We start from the raw sequence: 23389 nt of genomic DNA, 5'->3' as shown, positions 1-23389 counted from the left end.
AGGATGGAAATATGACATTTCTGTTTGTTTCATGTAATAATTTGAGGAAGGTCACATTTTCTTTTCTGCTACACATAGATCTGCTGCTATTTTTAGTCTCGTCTGTGAAGATTCAGAGGGCGTATAAGTCACATGCTTTGCATGGATGTTTCCATTGTCACATTTTGCTATTGTATCACTATTTGCTTTGATCCATGCACCACATAAGCCAAGCATGAAAACATTTTTGTGTTTTTTGTTATTGAATTTACTGCAATTCCTCTTTCTGCGATTAAAGTTCACATGAAAACAAATAGATGGAAACGCACCAAATGGCATGTGTATCAGTTCTATTGATATGTAATTGGATACAGTTTACAGGCAGTTCTGCTTTTACACCTAAAAAATATTGTAATTTTAAATTAGCCAAATTAACAAAGTAAAATAGCTGCACACATTATAAAATATATACACGGAAGAGAAATTAACCGTGTCTCACTTTCATCTCTAGTCACAGAGCATTTCCTTCCATCATAACCTCTGGCTTGTTTCTATCTGCCCAGCGTGTTCACTGGGGTGAGTCATCTTTCCCCACCTCATCCATGTTCTCTTATTATTTTAGAAAGTGCTGTTCTGTATTGACACTGTGATGTAATGCAACATTAATGTTTGTACATTTTGAAGTTCAAATGGAGAGCTTTCAAATTTTAGATAACCCCTCCCTTGTCATCCTCCCATTTTCCTATTTGTCTTGTTTCCACTCCATTTTAATGATAAAACACACGCACACGCACACACACACACACACACACACACTGTATGTCTCTCCCTAATCTGATGCTTATTGTCCTGTAATCACAGACATGAGAACTGGAGGATGAAGCAGATATTGATCGGTGTTTTCTCTGTGATTAGTAATGGGCACTCAAGCCTCTGTGGTCCTCCTCATCCAGCTAATTTCACATCCGCTGGCAGGATGGGAACTCTTACCAACCACAACAAGGCTTATGAGAGAAAAACTGCATACAGTATGGAAAAATACTGACCAATTATAAAACATCACTATTCGTCATTATACAAAGGTACAAATGGTAATAATAAATCCCACTTTAAAGCACTGACTATTGTATCAAACACGCTGACAAATTATAATTAAGGTTCCCTGAAGTATGGTGGCCCTCAACCTACATACAAGAGTACAAATACAATGACTGCAAATTGCACATTACTTGCCACTCTGAATATCCCAGAGCATAATACTGTCAGACCCTCTCTTTGCTTCCATGCTCAGACAAGTGGCTACTCGTGTGTGGTTCCACCAGCACTTTCGCCACATACTCTCACTGCGCCATTGGACCTTTCAAGCCTATCAATCTTGCATCCATCCAGATCTCATAGATCTTAGATTCTCTCAATCTGTAGCACCTGCCCAGGTGCTACAGCGGATTCCCTACCAAAGCTTCCCCACATCACAGACATCCAGCAGAAGAACTACAAGCAATTTTAAGGCCTCACACAACAACCACTTTTCAATAGCAAATTCTTTAATGACACATAGTTGATGGTGTGGTACTTGCTAGAGAAAAAAAACACTTCAAAGTAATGTCAGTCTGTTTCTGCTGCTGAAGTTAAACTAGTTAATGACTGATGAGGTCTATCTGAGCAAAATGTTGCATTTAAGATAACGGGATCCAATTAACAGTGTGTGGATTATTTTTCTTCTGCTCTTCTACTACTTGGCATGGCAGTCATTAACCACACACAGTTTCACTCTGCCGCCCTGCTGGCAAAACCAATTATAACTACTTAAACAAAAGATCTAGAAATAAGTGCCTACTACTGAATGAAATGTCAGCTAAAAATAACAGGGAATCCACTATATGTGTATATATATATATATATATATATATATATACTGTATATAATTATCATTTTCAGGTGCTACATTTACATTCCTTCCTTAAAATGCATTGTGTGTATCCTGGGTAAAAATTTCCACAGTACCCGAAGATACAAGGTTTCAGGTTCAAGTTATCAGGGTTGAGGGTGCAGAATAACTACATCCCATGTTCTCACCTGAGAGTGTCCATTGACCTCCACCTCCTCAGCAAAGTGAACTTTCACAGGGTTGGACCTGAGCTTGGCCCTCTTCTCTGGTGTGATGAATGATGACTTTGGGCCCTGGGAGGAACACAAATCAATAAATCAGGTATTCACAGATTTTTTTTTTTTTTTTTTTTTAAATAATTAAATGAGGGCTGAATGTGGTACAGGTATATTTTCAGCTAAGCACAGGGAAGTGGTACATATGAAGAAATTATAAGATACACAGCCTGTTGATTTTGCATGTATGCATACAAATTTTTCACCAAACACATTTTAATTTTAATAGGTTCATAATACTATATAATACTATATACCCTGACATGTTGAATTCGAAAGCATTTCATTTGATAGGGACAATACAATTTAATATAGTTCCATTACAGAGCATGAAACTCATGTGCTGCACAGAGAGTTTATGGCATATTCTTGAATCAGCATATTTATAAAAACAAGTTGAAACTGTAACAAGTCCTATAGAATCCTAAGCAATGTGTGGGAAGGATGTGCACACTGGAGGCTGGATAGCACTGAATGTTGCAGAAAGGTGGACATGATTCTGATACACAGATAGGTACATCCATTTTTTTTAATGCATTAATGTAGTGACAGTAATACTGTTTCACTTTACAAGTCTATCAAGGGATATATATTTAGAAGAGATCCATTATGCATTCATATTAATCATAGGTACGGGTGCTCAGTAACAGAGATAAGCACATTGTTGCCCTTAGTACTGCAAAACCAGTTATTGCTGGATTGAAAGCGCCACAGGAAACTGTCAAACAATCCTCCTGCTCTCATACCACTCTCTGATGATAATAAAAATCTTAACTGCCTTGGTTCAGAATTCTTTTGATGTTTTGTTTCCATCAACGAGCCTGACAGATGAATATTTTCTGGGAAATGATAATAATTCCTCAAAGCTCAATAATGATTTCTTGAAGGAACTTTGAGCTATGAATCAGAGGGTAAAGATGCTTCCATCAGCAGAGCGGATGATGAGCAGCCATTTATTTACCCATCTACTTTACCTTAGTGCAAACACACGTCAGCGTCACAGATTGAGATCCATAACCTAAACAACACACACACATACTGTAGACTGAGCGATCACGATAGAGTGTGTATCTAACTGAGCCTGTGGGGGCACTTTCTGAGGGTGTAACATGTTGTCATTGTTAACACTGATGTAGTGGTGGGAATTTGATGATGGCAGGCCTGTTAGCAATGAGGCTTGATCACAAGACCCCGTATGTTGATTAATGGGTTTGTTGACAAAAGCATTTTGAAATCCTATGTGCATAGAGACACAACACATCTATGGCAAGCATGTGTACACATACATGCCTGTGTGTTCATTTTTAGACAAGGAAATGGTTGAAGTTTATTTACAATGCAGCTGGAACATCCATTAAACATCTTAAGGTGTAAATGTACATTTCTGCAGTTTGTGTGTGTGTGTGTGTGTGTGTGTGGTTAGTTAGATACAGTAGACTCACCAGCATCGTTCTGAGGACAGTCATTGTCAGCGTATCTTGACACTCCCTGAAAAACAAAGGGTGGCTGGGAAGGTTAGACCAGATGTGCATAGCTTAATTTTAAACACCACTTTGTGATGTGTATACTGATAATCATGCATGTGCATGTGTGTCTGTGAGCTGCTGGTGTAGACCTGATTATCTCAGCAGCTTGCTCCGGGGTCAGGTCTTCGACAGCGATGTTATTGATCTTCACAAGCTGGTCGCCAGGGACGAGACGACCATCTGCAGGACCACCTGGACACACAAAACGTCCTTGTGTTGTCATGCCTGAGGGTGTTCAGTTGGCCTGCATTCATACTGCAACTGGGCTTGATGACAGGCAGTAGTTTGTATTCTGGTGATCTCCTTTCATCTCTCACTGATGCATAATTTTTCACCCGCCTCTCCAAACCTCACCATCCCATTGCAGGGATACCAGCAATCTGGGAAATATCTAACAACTGTGTATCTCTTTGCCTCATTTAGCATTCTTACACCTTCCTCAACTCTATCAGTGTTTAACACCAATGTCACCTTCATCTATTGTCCCTATAGGTCAGTATGCAACATTAAATGGATGCTGTAGGAATTGCTTCAGGTCACTGTATAAGGAGAAGAATGGAAGAAAAGCCTTGGCAAAGCCTGCACTGTTACATTAAGTCTTAAAGTGATAGTTTGGATTTGAAGTGGGGTTGTATGGGGTTTTTATTCAAAGTCAGTGTATCACATACAGAAGAAGTCAGTCGGTGTGCGCCCAGTTTGGAAAAGCAGGCTCAGAAATCTACTGCTAATACCACGTGTTTTTAGCCCCATAATTAATACCAGTTTAAGTGTACACTATATCGGGGTGTTGGTGACTTAATGGTAGAGCAGGCACCCCATGTACAAGGCTGTTGCCGTGGCGGCCCGGGTTCGACTCCAGCCTGTGGCCCTTTGCTGCATGTCACTGCCTCTTTCTCCCCCCTTCACACTTGTCTGTCCTATACATTAAAGGCTAAAAAGCCCCAAAAAATATCTTATTTTCACTGCTTTACCTTTCCATCAGACAGCCTATTCCAACAAAAAGCCATTAACAACTTCAGTTCCCCATCTATGCGCTGGTCAAAGCCACCAGACTCCATTGACAAAAACAGTAATTTTAGCATGCTGGTAACAGTAGCTGCTGGTCTACCACTGCTTCGGTCAGTTAGTTTGTGTCATCGTGTGGCTTTGGTGAATCTGAACTAACCCAAAGTCACACTAAAACACAAACAAACTTACTGATTGAGGCAAGGGTAGACCAGCAGCTCCTGTGTACAGTGATGTTAAATCCCAGTTTTTCTCAATGGAGTCTGGCATTGACGAGAGCACTATAATAGCTTCATGTTCCAGCTGGAATCATTGTCTGACATGAATGTAAAGCAGTGAAAATATTCTAAATACTGGGAATTCTACATACTAAATATTGGGAAGACTTCACTTTAAAGAGCTACTGATAGTTCTAATCCCGGGTTTGCTTTTTATTTACGCCTAACTTAACAAGATGCTTTCTTTTCTTATCTAAAACGTGATTTTATTAAACACGTTTCCTTTCTTTCTTTCTTTCTTTCTTTCATTACATTTAATATCCTGGGAGACAGCTTGTAATTCCATTTGTGTCCACCATAACAAAGGCGTGAACAGTGTTGACCTGAGTTTCCACCATACAAATGCTGAGGAAAGTTGGAATTTAAAACAATCTGAAATATGTAGCATAGCAAAAACTGTGGCTCTCACTACAGACAGAATACATAAATTCCTGTAGGCAAGTACAAATGGTGCACCTTAAACTGTGTGCAATCTATGGATACTGCGTAAAGGAAGATAATAGTTTCTCATAAACAAAGAAATTCATCACCCCTATCACTGTGTCCACCGACCACTCCCTGCCAATACTTTCCCATCATCAACAGCATCTTTAGCATGTCTTTGTCTTAACAGCATCAGATAACCCTCGAATACTGAGTGATTCAAATGTGATACAAGTTATTACTTGTTACATCCAAAATGAACTTAGACAATTGCAGGTGACAGCAGTAGCTCTTAAATTCTAAAATAAAGGATTCATATTTCACTGTCAAGATGCTGCAACGTGTGCCAGAGTCACAGAGAGAGAGGTAAAACTGAGCCAAGTCATAACAGGACAACTGGAGACATTAGCAACAGTGTGTGTGTGTGTGTGTGTGTGTGTGTGTGTCTGGGGGGGCGGGGGAGCAGATGGTGACAGAGCGGACTTGAGCCAGACAGGAGAAAGCGAGGTAATCTGCCCCTGAACCTCAGGGGTTTCAGATCCTGGCGGCTCTGCATCTCAGTAGTAAACTGTACTTCCATGTACAAATATAAGACAAACATAATATGCAAATGCGTTTAATGATTTTTAAGTAATTGCTTCATTGTTTGTCAGATAAGAATAATAAAATAGGTTCTTATATAGCCATATTTTTCACAGTACAGTATTTTTTTACAGTAAGTATTTGTTTTAGCATGTACTGGATCTTTGTAAGTTACACAGACAATTCTGAATTCAGATTTCCTACCTGCTTTTTTTTTTTTTAAGCTGTTGCAGTATTGTTTGTATTGTTATTTGTAAGTTTTTAGAAAAAGGGTTTGGTTGTGCAGTTTGCCTTTATTGATAGCCTACATTTGGCAAAAAAAAATAAAAAAATAAAAATTTCTGAATCCAAAAACTGAAAACATGGTAGCTACCCAACAAACGGATATTCAAATAGTCATGTGCCCCCCACTTTTCAGGGTGTCATTTTGGTTTTGGAACTGGGAAAAAAATGTATATCTCTTTCCAAATTATCCAGGTAATGAGTATCAATAAACACTGTGTGCCCCAGGCACAATTTTTAGCTCCAAACCCAGAAAACCAGCCTGAAAAGACAAGAAGAAAAGAAGAAACAATTGAATGAAAGTCTATGGAGAACAGCTGACTCTTGTCAGAGCTGGCTGATGCTATGCTATGATTGGCCAGTTTGCATTCAAGAGGCGGGACTTAGCAGAGGGTCAATTGACTCTTGAGATTCAGTGGCTACGGTTACATGATGGCTTCTCATTCGGAATGAAATGAATCTGAATGAAATCATTCGGAATTAAAGTGTTTCCAGGTAGTTTACATGGGAAATATTAATTCCGAATGAGGGTTTACATGGGAGATCAGTTCAATTGCCTTTATTCAGGTCTGCGCAAGGTTTGGGGCAGGGAAGGTTTCTGATTGGGTAGGGGGCGGGGCGAATGTTAAGTGTTTACGTTTACAGGAAGAAAACACTGTAGTCCTCGCTCCGGATAACAAGATTCTTGACGACTCCGTTATTAGTGCCTTTTTTGGGCGTGTTTTGCTTATATTCTTAAAGCAGCAGTACGACAACAACCTTGTTCTGCTAATGCTTCGTCTGTTGAGCAGGAGAAGGGAGGCAGAAGACCGTGCTGTGGCGAATGGAAACCGGTGAGTGCAACGAGTCCGACTGCTCTAGCTGAGCCCGTTGCTATGCAGCCCGTTGCTATGCGCGCTATATATGTCATCGCACCAGAAGGGCAGGGAAACGAGCATGCGCAGAAAGACTGAAATGAGGAATGAGTGTATACATGCACACAAAATTCTTTCATTCGGAATGACAAACGGAATAAACCACCCCCTTTAATCGGATTTAATTTTCAATCGGAATGACCGTTTACATGACCACTTTTAATGGAATGGCCGTTCATTCCAATTAAAAGTGGAATTAAACTGTCCATGTAAACGTACTGACTGATGACTTGATGCTTGACCCTCAAAAGGGTAAAGTATGTTTTAACCCTTGCCCAGCAAAACCATGAGACTAAACCAAACCATGAGACAAACCAGTGTTATTTAACAGAATTTCAGTAACCTTTGAATGATTAATCATGTGTAGCACAATAACTGCCAGGTTAGGAAACATTTAAGCATGCTCGTACAACCACCATAAAACCTCAAAAGGATCCTCCTTGGGTGTCTTGAACTCAATGTATGCTGTTACCTCATCCTCAAACTTCAAACTTTCACTGCTGGAGTACTCCACATCGGTGATGAATGTGACGTCAGGGTCAAAGGTTTCACTTGTGTCAAAACAAAAATGAACTGCATTAATAATAAACAATAATAATTTAAAAAAAATAGATATTTGTTATCATCTGCTGCTTTCGGGGTGTAGTTCATTTTTACTCATGCCTGTACTCGTGAATTAATATATTATATGATCAAGCCATGTTATATATATATATATTTTTTTTTCTTTCCTTTTTTTCCTTTTTTCTCTTTTTTTTTTAACTTGTTACACAGCTTTTTGCAGGTTAGCCATCTGGTACCTAACCCGGTGCAGGACTCTGTTCCCTGGCACACCTCCAGCTGTAGGCTTTGCATATCACACCTTTACTGTGACCCAGATAACACCACTAACCCCTATCTTACTCACCTATTACATTACAGAAAGTGTGTGAGGCATTTGATTGGAAGAGGTTCTTGGGGACAGCACACAGCCTGGAGAGGAAGTGCTACCTGAGAGCTTTTATCATGTCAAAAAAGACACACATCGGTGCCACCGATTTTTTTGCGATTTTGTGTGCCGCAGTATGAGCATACAGTCCCTTGGAGTTCCCACTTTTTACAGCTGGTCCTGTACACTGGCCAGAGGCCTGCAGTGATCTGGCACAGTTCCACTGTTCCATTTGCTGGGGAGACATGCTTTATGCAAAATAAGAGACAATAAGGAGAAAGGGATGGAAAAAAGCCCTGTTCCTGTAGGGACAGAATATATTAGGTAGTGTACCAACAACATCCTCAGGTATGTCCTGCATATCTGTCAGTATAGCCCTAACCCACCCATGGGTGGGACAGGTCATTCCCTGGCCAAGCTATGCAGACTTGACACTTTCAAAGTGAACAGTAGCCGCTGTGCCTGTTGGGCAGTGGATACTGACAAAGCAGACCAAAACACTGCAGAGCTTGGCAATGGACTCTGGCACGTAGAATGTGATCTCCAGGGGAAACAGAGCCTGAGCTGGTGTTGGGGAGAATGAGAGGTTCCAACCACACATAGCTGGGCTCACCTAAACATGCAGTGTCAGCTATGAAACCAAACTCCCTTTTACTGAGAAATATTGTATTTCTTCTACTCATTATTTGTCCAGGGTGAGAAGCGCTGCATTGCTTTTAGGGACAAGGGTTACATATCTGTGTATAGAAGAAAAATGTATGAACACAGCAACATTTGTAGTATCAGTTCCATTCAAAGTTCACAGACCAGCTTCATAACTGCTCCCTCAGAAGAGGCAGACTTAGCTGCCATAACTAATTCATATTTTGTCTGCACTAGTTTAAGACCTTTTTGTTAATGCTGCTTTGCTTTTTCTCTCCTCCATGTTTCCATTTCATAAGTCATGCCATACCTGGGGTGACCTCCTGCACCAGGATGGGGTTCTGGGAAGACAGAGTGAGGCCATGAGAGTTGAGGTTTGGGTCCCGTTGGATCTGAACAATGAAGCGGAAAGGGTAATTCCTTTGATCAGAGCCACTGCACTCTGCTGGCTTCCCATCCACTGCAACCCGGTCTCTGGAGAGGAGCAAGTGGACATAAATTAAAGGAAAAAAATAAAATAAAATAGAATTACTGCCTCATGGTGATATGCCTCTGCTTACTAGCCAGGTTGCATTCACAGTTTACATCCACGTCAGTCCAAACACATATGTAGCCATGACAGTATACAACGTTTCAAATATGAATGTTGCTACAAAGAAGCTACAAATTCTAAAATGTGGATGCTTCACAGTCATCTTCCCTCAACAATAAAGACGATCTACACAATCAGCACAGTTTCGAGATGGACACCCAAGATTAGTGTCACCAATTCAGTATCTGACCAAATGTCTCCCCCTCTGTTCCTGAGATATGACACTGAATAATGGTCAGAAGTGTTTTTGCAGAACATTATGATGTCACAGTGAAGGTGACCTTTGAACTTTTGGATAGAAAATGTCATCACCTCATCATTTTATCCCATAACACATTTGTGTGAATTTTTGTCAGAAAAGGCAAAATTCCCCCCCACAAAAAAAAGAACTAGCGTATGTTTTTTTTTTTCAGCCAAAAACACGTTTTGTGAGGTCACAGTGACCATGACCTTCGACTAATCAGATCATTGACAAATCCAAGTGAATGTCTGAGGGAAGAAAAAGAAATTCTGTCATGGTTTTCTTGAGTTATCCATTTCACAAGATTAAGACAGGTGAAGTTAAAGTGACTTTGACCTTGAACCTTGGACCACCAAAATCTAATCAGCTCATCTTTGAATCCAAGTGGCAGTTTATGCCGAATTTGAAGAAATTCCCTAACGGAGTTCTTGAGATATTGTGTTTATGAGAACAGGCAGGACAGATGGACAGAGTGACGGATGGACGTGTGGACACCTGAAAAGATAATGCCTCCGGCCACAATTATTGCCAAAGTGGAGGCATAAAACTTTAGAATCTCACCTTGTGTAATTTTTGCATTTCTGCTCTGTCAGTGTGGTCAATTTTGTAGTGACAAATTCTTAATCGTATATAATATAAGAATAAGGGGAGAAAGCATAAATACAACAGAAGGTATCAAAATACAACAGAAATTATTTGTTATTTGATGGACAAAACTGCAGTAATGCAGCTAAAGGATTTCCAATGATCTCCATATTTTCATACAGGCCCCTTCCTCAGTCAAAGACCTAAAGGTCAGAAGACATGGAGAATTAATATTTAAAATAAGACAAAAACAGAGGTTTACCTGCTCAGAGAGTGGGACCTGCTGCCCAGGTCCCGGGATCGTCTCAGCCATCGTCCCACCACCTGCTCCACCCGACTAGTTCTACGGGAAGGCGAGCGGCTCCTGTCCTGCACCTCCATTTACCTAGGGTCAAAAGGAGTCACACATACAGTATAACTGGTTCAATGGCTTGACATTATTGACAAAATGTAGGTGGAATGTGATGAAACATTAAGTGCAGAATTCCAACCAGGAAATATCAACTTCCAGGGCTGGAAAATGAAGCCAACCCAAAATGCCGGCACAGTCCCTCTAATGGCCACTTAAGGCTGGCTCCAGAAGCTAGTCATCATCGCCACAGTGTTTAAGTCAGATCCACCCCTCTCTCCTTCACAGCTCCACCCTCTTATCCAAATAACGTCACTTCTGGCTCCAAATATCTAAGATGGTGATGGCCAAAATGCCGAACTTGAGGTTCCAAAATGGAGTCCACAAACCAATGGGTGATGTTGCTGCAGCTACGTCCCTTATTACACACAGTTTATGTGAAATATAAACATGTCAATCAGGAGGCAGAGAGTCCTGGTGCTAAACTCTCATCAATATCAGATATCCAATGCATTCTACTCCCAGTTTCAAATATTGCAGCTTTTTCACATCTACATTTGACCTGGTAGGTATCCTACTGCATCTGTTGTTTAGAAAAAACCCCATCATGATTTGGCTCAATGTTCACACGGAAAGCAAAAAGCGGGCTCCTGGGTAAAAGTCCGGGGTTTGCTGGACCCATCCCTGTACAGACTTTACAGCTCATTATATTACGTTTTTGCCGGCTGCACTCAAAGTGGTGGCATATCATACCACTGTGAAAGGTACCTTTTTGCATCAGTGTCTGAATGCGAAATCAGTGACAAAGCAGCAGTATTTGATGAGTTGGGAATGAAAATGGTTGAGATTTCCAGACTGATGAACAGCTAGTGTTTTCTGTACATTTAAAAAAAAACGTATAAATATAATGAGAGAAAGTGAAGACTGTTTTAATCAGTGTTTTCACAAGTCTGTAAAATCCAACTCCATCAAATTTTTACAGTCAGAATGCTAGATGCAAGTTAATCTCAGGAGTGCAAAAGCCTGCAGCGCTTCAGAGACACAGCACACACACACACACACACACACACACACACACACACACACACACAGTGTGGCTTGGCAGTGGGACTTCTGTGTATTCGACATGGGATGAAGCCAAGAATGATGTCACTTGTGACTTCAGGCAGCCTAATAGGCTCTTAGCCTGAGTTATGAGCCAATTCCCTGCATGTTGCATTCAAGCCTCAGTAACATCAATATCAATAATTCCTAATGATCAATAACAGTGGTGTCTCTTTTAAATGGGTCCCTGTTGTGTTTGCTGTGAAGCAGGTGGTTGTCAGAAATGGCTGCTGACAGGCTGTGGTGGTTGGTGAGCTGGATGTAATGGACATGGTCATGTCTGCTGTCTGTGGGGTGTAGTCAGGCTAATACATGGACCTGTAGCTGTGAGTTAATGGGTCTTTGAAACCTTGCAATATTCTAGGTAATGCTGGATCAGTTTACAGGCACACACACACAAAGACCTAAAGACATTTATGGTGGCCTTACGGGCAAGATATACTTGAAAATGGACTGAGATGGTTTTATTTGGCGATGTTACTATTATTATTGATTAATCTGACTTTTATCTTCTCCATTAATCATTCTGTCTAGAAAATGTTGGTGAAAAGTATGCAAATGTGCATTATAATTATTCAGAGCCCAAGGTGACGTATTCATATTGCTTGGTTTGTACATCCAGTCATCCAAAACCCAAAGATACCCAATTCAAGATCATAAGTGACAAGGAAAAACATCAAATTGTCACAACAGATTTGGTCTTTAAAAATGACTGAAATAATGAATTAATGATTAAATTTTTTTGTCAATCAACTGATTGATTAATAAATTAATCATTAGAGCCCATATATAAATCTACGCAGTTAAAAAATTGGGCTACATGGCAGTTTAAACCCTTCCAAAAATCGACATGACAATACTTACATCATGTGGCTTTTTGGACCTACACAATTCCGTGAGTGTCATTAGATTAGTCTCACTAAATTACAAATGGCTTGAACAAACGTTGCTTTAAACACACCAAATATGCTTGCACATGTAAATGTTTCTTTTATAGTAAGGATCACTCACACAGAACAATGCTGTTTGATCTTAAATTAGTTTAGTGAGCTTTATTGTTTTGCTACGTAAACTAGCACAGGCTCGTCGGAGGGTCCAAACATTAGCAAGCAGGGCTGCATGATATGAAAAAAAAAAAAAAAGCGCATTAAGATTATTTTTTAAATATATTGCAACTGGAATATGAGTTGTGATTTTGATTTGGATGCTGGGGTCTGTACCAAACAAGCATGTTACCTCGTGTCTTGAATAGGACTTTTAGGCCTGGGCATCTGTGTAGCACTACATAGCTTAATTTATAATGTTATGTTGTGACATATTTCGCCGTTGGATATTGCACTTGACCATATTGTGATTTCAATAATATTTCGATTAACTGTGCATTGTCAGTAAACATAACTCTTCCCAGTCTGATGACTGAGCCAGTCAGACAAAGACTCAGTCATTAGCTGTTACCCAATACCCCCCTTCACATGATCAAAGGTTGAATCTACTAGACTGTGACTGGGAAACCGATATTCATATACTCATGAGCGTTAATGTAGAATCACCTTACTCTGAATGACAGATGGAAAAGCATGTAAGCAGTGAATGAATAAGTGAACAGATGAATGAATTATCTACAACAATCAAGTAGGACTAACAGTTTGTGTATTCATACCAAACCATCCTGAGGCCTGTACTATGAAGCCAGTTCAACTTACCCAGAATATCTCCTTGATATCTGATTTGACTAACCCTAACAGTGGCCGTCTGGATTATTGGTACTACAAAGCTGGTTATCAAACAGGGCCCTGTTTCCAAGAGCCTTCATAGTGCTACGTGCATCGTAAGTTGTATCTTAAGGTCTCCCTTAAGCTTACGGGCTGTTTCCCAGAGTCTCCTTAGTGAAGATATATCTTCTGAAAGGTATATCTTAAGAAGGGCGGTCTGAACCACTCGTAAGCTGTCCCTTAGTGATGCGCTCGGTTCATCCTGTCACAGTTTTAGCTTTATTAGGCCAAAATTATGCTTTTTAGATGGACGGTTGCAGTATAATTCACATCTAAACTCCTTGAACAAATTACATCATTAGTTTCAAATTAACTTAATGAAAAATAATAATGAATATTGAAAATTAGAAATATATAGCTTTATTTATTTATTTATTCATTCATTCATTTAATGGCGCTAACTAACTGAGGATATGTTTTTTCTGACAAGGCTACAGGCTGTACCCCAGGGCTCGACAGTGCGAGCGTTTCACTCGCATTTGCGACTAAAAATAGGTGTGTGCAAACTGTAAAAAATATTTAGGGGCACATGTGCGCATAAAAAATCAGCCGAAGCAGCCTATATTTTTGTCAATAAAAAAATATGATAATCTAACCGCAAATGTTGGAGGAACTCCAGCAGCCTTGCCTCTTCTCTCTTCTCCGTGTGACACGGTTATGGGCGGTTTTCCAAGCCACTGTCGGCAGCGTGGAAATAAGTCAAAGTGTGGAGGAGATGGACCGGGTTAAGCGGCGGATCTCCGGGGAAGCCTGCTCCGTTCTCCCCGTAGTTCAAATAATTTCAACTCTGAGCGCAGCGCTCAGGCGGAAAATCAGAGCGGTGTGCGATGCCAAGGGTAGCGGTGCCGCTTTGTCAGGCGTTGCTGCCCTCTCCATAGACAAACAATGGGACAGCCAGCGCAAAGCGGTTTTACAGCTGATCATGTGTAGAGACCTTAGGGACTGTTTGCCACGGTACCGCTGCTGGGCAGGGTGGAAACAAAGCCCTTTTCACACAGAGCTCGCAAAGCGCAGACCTCCGCCGACGAACCCATTCATTGTGTATGTACTACCGTGGCGCAAGAGCGCACCGCTCTACCGCCAAGCTGAGCGGCGAGTGAGTGTCTGCACACCGCCAGCCTGCGCTCGAATTGAAATTTTTTTAATTTCACCGCAACGAGCTGTGACGACACCTCGGCGCGGCGCGTCCAATAGCAGAGAAGAGCCTGAAGTAGACCTGGAAGCGGTCACCATGGAGCTGTAGCTCCTGAACTAGCCTGCACTCCAAATCCTGTCCTCTGCGCCCTACCCGGTGGGCGCCGCGAAAGCTCTGTGTGAAAGAGGCTTAAGTCCTGCAGAGTTTCAGAGGACCTGGAGAATGTTTTAGGATAGTAATAACATTATATAAGATCATCACATTGCAAAGATAATATATATAAGATAATAACATTAAAGACAAATTAAATTGCAATACTTTTTCAAAACTTGATGATTTTACCTTTCTGTACATTTCGTATACAAATTCATTAAATAATTTTGCTTGTAAATGTCTATTTGCATCACGTTTATTACGGAAAACACATTATTTGATCAATTTATATTGTGGCCCTAAAGTTCTTTGTGCGCTCCTTACTTTTTCAACTTAGGAGCACATGTGCTCCTTGGGAAAAAAGTTAGTGTCAAGCCCTGTACCCTACCACTATATACCCAATATCTGACAGATACTTGACAAATTGATCAAATTGAAGTCTAATGAGGCCATTTGGAAACTAATCAAGCGGGCGGCACCAGATCTATAGGTGATCAAGCGCATCGCCTCTGCTTGCTTCATTGTAGATGAGATTATGGCTGCATTACAGCGTATCGTTGCGCTCAATCAACTGAACCAAAGGCGTCGCGTCCGCATAGCCATTTGGTTCATGTTAATCATTTTATAAGGACAAACTTCAGTCCACTTGATGTGATTAATTATGGCACACACACACACACACACACACACAGAACAATGAAACATGGATATGCTGCTGCTACAGGTGCCTGTTGTGTGACAACAACAGATCTGCAGTCTGTACATTGACAGAACCGATGCTGGAAAACTTATATGTAACTTATATGTAAGACACAAACTGGCATTGAACTGCAATGATGGAAAAAGATAAACAAACACGCATGCTGTTATAAATGTTTCAATAACAAATGCATTATCGGTGAGCAGCAATCACGTTTCCCTGTGTCATCATTAGTCTCCTTGTTTATAACGGGACGCACATGTAAGTCATGCTTCAGGCATATTAGGACAGGGATTTTTCATGAAATAGTGCCAAACACTTGTCTGGACAGAAATTTAGTTTTAAAGCGCTGCTTTTAAAAATACCCGTGTATGTGTGGACTAGGCTTCAACTAGATCAGCAGATGTTCTGTTAAAGGCATAGCCTCATTTCTGATATAATATTTGATGGAGGTAAAATTATTATGGCAATACTTTTCATATTACAACATCATTTATTTACCTTATATATATACCTTATATGAGATCAAGCATCGATTAATACACTGCAGCATCAATTAATACGCTATCAGCATCGTGGTGAACGACAGCTCCAACTTACGATGTACCTTAGCAGCTCTCCTTACAGCACCCGCTAGGGGACAGTTTGGGAAACACTCGTAGGAAAAGAAGTTCCTTAGCTAAGGTATTTCTTAGAGACCTTCATAGAGTGCTAAGGTACATCGAAACTGGTAAACGGGACCCAGTTCAGTCAACTCTGGGTGTTCTTATCCAGCCACAAGCGTGTTCATGTGAAAGAGGCAGGGTTGTTAATTGCGAGCGACATTATCAGAACCTTGAATGAAGTAGGCTGCTTCATATGATATGTGATGACATGGTACAGCAAGTGTGTGGGACTGCGAGACAGTAAATGACAGTGGCATTGGATGTAAATGACAATCTGTATTCTTAAAAGGGAAAATCTAGAAACACTGAAAACACTATCCAAAAATTCACTGTCATCTGAGACTTAAATTACATGTCGGTATCACTGAGCTATGGGCCTATGTGACGTTAGTATAGAGTATTTTTTTGCTGTTTAGTTGGATGATGATGAAACTATCCCATCTTCCCTTGTCTATTTAGTCAGTGTGCTTCCCTTTGTTCTCTGCCAGTTCGTCTTTTCAGTTGTCTGTAAGCGTCCCAGCATTTCTCCTAATGTCAGTTTATAGTGGTTTTTGATCTAGTTCTGTTTTTTGACCCTGATTTCTGCCTCAACGATTTGGATACCTCTGCCAGACCTGACTGCCCACTTGTGTACCGAACCCATTTTCTGCATTAAAAGGATTATTGCTTGGAACTTCTGCTGTGTTGAGTCCTGCTTTTGAGTCCAAACTACTGTCAGTCTAAACACTAATGAGGTCTATCTGACCAAAATCTTAATTTATAATAACGAGAGCCATTTAACAGTGTGTGGATTATTTTACTCATCACGTATTATCTATTTTATCCTAGTTCTCATCACGTAGGTGTCTCGTTATTTTTAGCTGCAGTGATGGAATTAGAGTGTAAAAGTAGCAGCACTATCACTGCAGACTAAAATGAACTGCATAATTTCAAAAAGTGCTAAAATAATGTGTTGTATACTATCTCTCCAATTGTTAGAAGTTCTGTTTAAAACCAGTGGAAACAGAGCCCTGGAACAATGAAATGATTCTTCTGACCTACAACAACATACAGGCTCCTCTTTTTTACCTGTCACTCCCGACTTTTGTTCATGGATACTTTTTTCTTCAGTGATCTGATTGGTCAAAGGTCAGAATGTTCACAGGCTGTGATCCAATACCCTGAAGTTAACCTGTTCCAGAGCAGAGCACCTGTAGGGAAACTCTGACCTATGCGTACGAACGTTTGGAGACAGGAGGAATTGGTGACACTGACGGTGAGGTGGTGAATTGAAGCTAAATTATATAAACGTGAGAGACATCACATTTAATGTCTTCTCATATCACACTTTACTTACAGATCCACTTCATTTCATTTCATCCAGCAGTGTTATTCGTGCTTATGCTAGCGAACCATAACTTTTTCATAAGAAGTTGTAAAGTTCAGTTGTAAAAATGATAAGCATACTCAAATCTTACCTCCAATGCTGCTCATTATTTCACCACTCCTATCCCGTCATCAGCAAGGGGAGAGGGATTCAGCACACTCGTGGTCAATGGTGCATCAACAGTTTCCAATAATATCTTCCAATATTGTAAATACATATAACTAAGCACGATTTAAATTTTCAGATAATTTTTGCTCGTAAAATTGCTGCAGTAAACACACACACTGTACAGAGCACAATGGAGCACTGCGGTGGCTACCACACACTTTTCCTTCTCCAGTCACCTTATGCACATCTTCATCAACATCTTCCTCTTTCTTCCCAACCTCAAAAGGGAGAAAAAGGCAGTTACAGTATCTGGGTGTTTTTTTATATTACTTGATTAATTACTGATTGATAAATTTACTTATTCTTCTCTTTTCTCATATAACTGCATGGTTTTATTTTTTCACTGTTTGTCTCTGCTGTCTGGATTGTAAAGCACTTTGTGCTGCATTTTGTGCATGAGAGGTGCTATATAAAGTTCATTCATTCATTCATCTGATATAAACATCCTTTAGGCATGATAGAGAAAAGCGTTTTAGCTGAAAAAAATACTGTTCTCCTGTTCGGTGCTGTTTCCATACCTGGCAGTGATGTTCCTCAGTATTTGAGGGGGTACCTGGAATTTTCTCAATCATCTTACATGACACAGTCTCTGTCTTGGTGTTCTCACCACTGAATCAGTATGCAGCACCCAGGTCAGGCCCTCAGTGATGTGGATGGAAAAAAATAAAAACAAAGGTAACCTTATGCATTTGTCTTTTTTGCACTGTACCAAACTCTGTACCAAATGTATAGTGTGTATGTGACTTCTGTTTACTGTTGCACCCCTAAAATCAGGAATCAATAGTATAAAAGGTGGATGCATAATCCAAAGACAATGAATGAATGGATGGATCACAGATGGAGGCAGATAATTGAATTAATTCATAGATGGATGGAATGAATGAGTGAATGATCTCAGCAAGCCTGCTGTGTCCCTCATTGAGGAGATGCAGAGAGGAATATCCCCCTGACGGATGCTGCTGATGATGGGCATTAGCACCAAACATTAGAGACAACAAGAGGGCTGATAGGGAGAGAGGGAGAGGAGGAGTAAGGCATTTGAAGAAAGAACAGAAAAGCAAAGTGCCCGGTGCATCATCAGGTACAGTCTGACGTGACAGGAGCAGAAACCTGAATGAACAGAACACTGAAAACATAGAAGTGTGATAGAAGGTAAGGGAGGATGGCTTAATGATCAAAGTGGTGAGTGACACGCCCAGGCAGCGATGTCTCCTGGGGGATCTTGAGTCATAAGCACATTATCCATCCATCTGTCTGTGAATACCAATCTCCTGCTTCTCTCTCTCTCTCTCTCTCTCTTTCTTTTCATCTTATCTGCCCCCCTTGTATCTCTTCCATAGCACACTCTTCCTGTTTGCTTCACTTACAGTATCTCACTTCTCAGGTTACAGAGGCACAATGCAGAAGTATACTTAGGTTTGTCAGAATAATCCAACCAGCTCACCAGCACGGCAATCTCACAAGTGAAATGGATACATACACAAATATAAAGAAAGACTTGGATTTCCAGGGTTCATTTTACAGTGAATAATCAGGGATGGATTTCAGCCAAATGTCTGTGCATTTCAAATGTCAAACACTGGAACAAAGCCTTTAAACACATCTAAACCTCTCTAATCCCATAAACATGTTTGCCTTCTCAAGTGGCTTTGATGGACTATACTGATGAAGTACAAGCCCAGTGGTCCAGTGATGCAATCCACTCTGGTAAATTTGTGTTGAGATGGCACAGCGATTCCCATTTTGCAACCACAGCGTTCAAGATAAGAGATCAAGACAGGAAATGTCGGCAGATTTTTTTTTTTTTTAAAGGTGTAACATTAGAAGCTGCTGGGAATATTGTGCTGTACTTCCCTCTCACATCAATCACAAGACACATTCCATTTCTCAGCCTTACACTTTTCACGAATATTTTTGGTACACCAATTGCTGAATGTTACGATGTGGTGCTGCAGAGTAAATCTGGTTGAGTCTAGTAATTGTTATTAGACCGTATTCTGACTGGCATCTGAGTATTTGCAGCCACACATTAATCACATAAAAATGTACAGCCGCCACATGAACATGTGATCTCTGTCACAGCTGGCAGTTGCCTGGCTCTGTGGGACTGGCTCCAGGCTGACTAAAGGATGAACTCCACTCATGCTTGGCTCTATCCGAAAAAAAAATTCCACACTAACAAGCAAAAGCATGTTTATATTATGTATCATAAGTATTCTTATTAATTGATTGAAATGCTGAGTGAGAAGGGGGGAGAGAGAGGGAGTGACATGCAGCAAAGGGCCACAGGCTGGAGTCGAACCTGGGCCGCTGCGGCAACAGCCTTATATATGGGCAACTGCTCTATCCACTAAGCCACCGATGCCCCATATCTTAAGTATTATTTAAAACAAATTCATAACTGTGTAATATTCTAAATACTAGTAGCCTATTGGTTATTAAATTTTTACTATTGTCCGGCTAAGGTGGTGCATCTGTGTCTCCTTCGCCACCTCTTATTCCCAAAATGGAAGCAGCCGATACACATGACCACACCCTCCTCGTTCTGGGTCAGTTATAAACCTTTATATAAATATTACTAATATATAAGCTAATATTGTGAATACATGTAGGCTGTATGTTAGTACATATCATGGATGTATAAATGAAATATTCCAACCTCAGCTGGAGTTTCAGTGTCCACTGCAACACTGTTTACTGCATCAGTGTTTTCTTTTCCATACTATGTTTTTCTAGCGTCCTCTGATGCCACTTTTCAGGCTGCCAAATAGAACCCTTTAGCTAACCTGGACCTGGGACGTCAGCGTTTCCATTTCTAGCCCAGAGAAGTTTCTCCTCTTGGCCGTATTACGCCTCTCCATGTCATAAACTCTAGGGGTAAGACCTCGAAACGCAAAATGTATTGGGTTGGGATATGACAATACCCAATCATTCCTACACTGTGACTGGCAAGGTAATAAAGTTTCATGAATGAAAGGTGAACACAGTGGTTTCCAACTTTTTGCTCGAATCAATGTGGCTACCCATCATATATCAACCAGTTCAACAAAAGAGTAATTTTCATTTTCATGTGTCACAAACTGGCTGAGTGAATGTGACAATTAGGGAGTCCACACAAAAGATTTGCTTAAAATAAGCAGAATTTATTCAACTAAAATTAACTTAAATAATCAATTGAGTGTGTAAGTCAGCAAAGTCAGTTATGAAAGCCATGCAAGGGTGAGTGTCAGGTGTGTTGTGGAGGTGTTGAAGGTGCAAACCAAAAGCAATGATGCCAGTGGATGTCAGCTGAAGGAAGGGAGAGACCAAGTGAACAGAGGAGGCAGCTTTTATAGCCTGGAAGCTAGCCTAATCATGGTGACGACCCTCCCATGTCAGCCAACTGCCTGATGAGGCTGGCTGGAACACTGTCCAAGACAGTGGGAGGGGCGTCACACATGCTTGGTTTGAATAGTTTTTTTAAAAGCCTAATCATTCAGAAATACCTAGAGATATCCAGTAATGTAAAGACAAAAATAAGCAAAAGAAGTCTGAGAAAATAAACCTAATTGTGCCCCAACATTTTTATAAAACCTACATACTGAGCTCCAGCACATGCTACCAGGCACTTTCACTATAGACACCTGCATGTTGTTGCTGGCAGTTACAATCAAGTGCCAATCTGGCAACCCCACTGTGGGAACAGGTGTAAGACATAACTCCAGGTTTACTGAATCAGCTCTAAAAGTTTAATCTACATCAATTTCAGTTCTTTTCCTTTTTTTTTTTTTAAATTCGTAAATAAACCAAATGATACGATGTAAACACATGAAGACAGCCGATTCTCTGTGCTTTCAATACTGGCTTGTTACACATTAAACTGATATTTTCTTCATCTTGTAGAGAAAGCAACTGTATTTCCCTAAATATTTGACTATTCATGTAACTAGGTAATGTGATGTCTCCTACAGATCTGATCCCTGGTGAAATAAAAGTGGTCACTGGTCCTTCCAGTCTCTTCCATCGCTCACTTGTGTGTCCCCCTCCCTCTCTCTCTATTAGATTATTGTTTAACTGTGGGAGGAATCAGATTCTCACAACTGTTAATCTGTTTTTCTGTGCCTTTAACACAACTGCAAAAATGGAGCTTAAAGAAAACCTCCACCCTCATAGAATTATTTGTCACATGCTATATCATTTCATACTATGTATATGTTTTTGTACATCATCTTTGACTTCCCATGTAATCCATAATTATTTTGTAATGAAAGATGGAAATCTGTACAGATTCTCTAAAAACTATTTTAGATGTAAGTGATGCAGACAGCCCAAACAGTTGGGACAGCTCCACCACAGTACTGCCAAGGGAACATCAAGTCACTTTGAAGCTGAATCACCATTTTTTACATTCTTCACAAAGTTACAGTGATTCATTCGATAACTACATCTACGAAATAATCAAGAGTAAAAAACGGACAATAAATTGTGGTTTATGTGGTTACGCCGGCAATAGCCATGGCCGGAGGCATTATGTCTTCAGGTTGTCCATCCGTACATACATCTGTCCGTCCACCCCATTCTAGACATATTGGCGGAACCTTTTTGGTTTAAAAAGAATGAGGTGCCCTTCCGTCACAGGAGGGGCTGTTGATGACGCCGCACGTGCGACCCACTGGTGGTGGACTAACAGGAAACAGCTGATAGCAGGAATGAGCAGCTAGTAGCAAGAGGGAAACGCAAACCTGAATGACACTGTAAAGATGAGCAACTGGGGAGACAAGGAATTGCGCGCCCTCCTTGTCCTCGCAAACGAAGAGGCCATTAACCGTCAGATGACGGGGACGGTGAAGAACGGGCCGACTTATGAGAGAATCGCCAAAGGACTGACTAGCCGCGGCTTCCCTCAGAGTACGTCACTGTTTACGTCACACGCTGAGCTACACGTTTTGTTACTTGCTCACGCCCCCCATTGCCCCGAAAAAAGGCACATTCTGTATGAACAAAAGTAGGCAGGCGGCATTTTGCTGCACTCCCCGATTTTGTTTTTATACTGCCAATGCTGAAAGAAGACTGATTGGACTTTCCTGCAAATTTGCACAATTCCCATTTAAAAAAGGCTAATATCTCAAGAATACCTCAAGGGAATTTCCTTAAATTTGGCGCAAATGTCCACTTGGAGTCAGCAACGAACTGGCTAGTTTTTTGTGGTCATACATCAAAGGTCAAGGTCACTGTTACCTCGCATTCATCTTGTTCTCATGAACGCATTAATTCAAGAACAGGGTAACAGCTTGAATCTGTGCTGATTGTATTGATCTTCTGTGCTGCCAGGGGGAAGATGTGTGTGAAGATTCCATGTTTTCTGGATGTAAACTGTAAGAGAAAGTTGACTGGTGTGTTGAGGCATACAACCATAGGACTGTAATTCTAGTTATTATTTTTTCCGTAGTTATGATTCAATTAAACTTCAAAGTAATATGTCATTATTGCTAAATCCACAGCTCATTACCCAGAATGTTTCATACAGAAGGTTACCAAATAATTACCAAACATGATGTCATGTCTAGGGTTTCCTCAAGAAATGGTTAGCAGAGGGGGCAAACTCTTCAAACCAGCCAAGATAGGTCAAGCTGAGACTTTGCGCTTTTATTTATTATAATTCTTTGATTGGAGTTATTCATTTGATTAACACAAAAGTAGTAAAGAAAAAACACAGGTGTACAATGAGTAAACTAACCTGATTTAGACCAGGTTGGATGAAACATGTGGGATTATAAAATTAACTAACTTTGATCTAATTTAGCTCCTCAGCACATGCAGTGATTTTTTTTCCCCTCATCTGATTGTGACCAACAAAG

The 23389-nt window shown here is 40.6% G+C and overlaps 1 protein-coding gene across 1 annotated transcript in view; it reads right to left on the bottom strand.

Annotated features, from left to right (window-relative positions):
• LOC125886529 (FERM and PDZ domain-containing protein 1) overlaps window positions 1-23389 on the bottom strand; it is a 49763-nt gene that overhangs the window by 19539 nt on the left and 6835 nt on the right. Inside the window, exons 2-6 of the mRNA XM_049572791.1 lie at window positions 10403-10525; window positions 9033-9196; window positions 3758-3860; window positions 3585-3630; window positions 2056-2160 (exon numbers count right to left, since the gene is read on the bottom strand). Of these exons, the coding sequence (XP_049428748.1) occupies window positions 2056-2160; window positions 3585-3630; window positions 3758-3860; window positions 9033-9196; window positions 10403-10521 (537 nt within the window). The 5' untranslated portion in view covers window positions 10522-10525. The remainder of the gene's footprint in view (window positions 1-2055; window positions 2161-3584; window positions 3631-3757; window positions 3861-9032; window positions 9197-10402; window positions 10526-23389) is intronic.

The sequence above is a fragment of the Epinephelus fuscoguttatus genome, linkage group LG3 (assembly GCF_011397635.1).
Source record: "Epinephelus fuscoguttatus linkage group LG3, E.fuscoguttatus.final_Chr_v1".
In the NCBI taxonomy this organism is placed as follows: domain Eukaryota; kingdom Metazoa; phylum Chordata; class Actinopteri; order Perciformes; family Serranidae; genus Epinephelus; species Epinephelus fuscoguttatus.
Note: the sequence above shows the minus strand (reverse complement) of the source record. Positions and strands in the feature narration are given on the sequence as shown.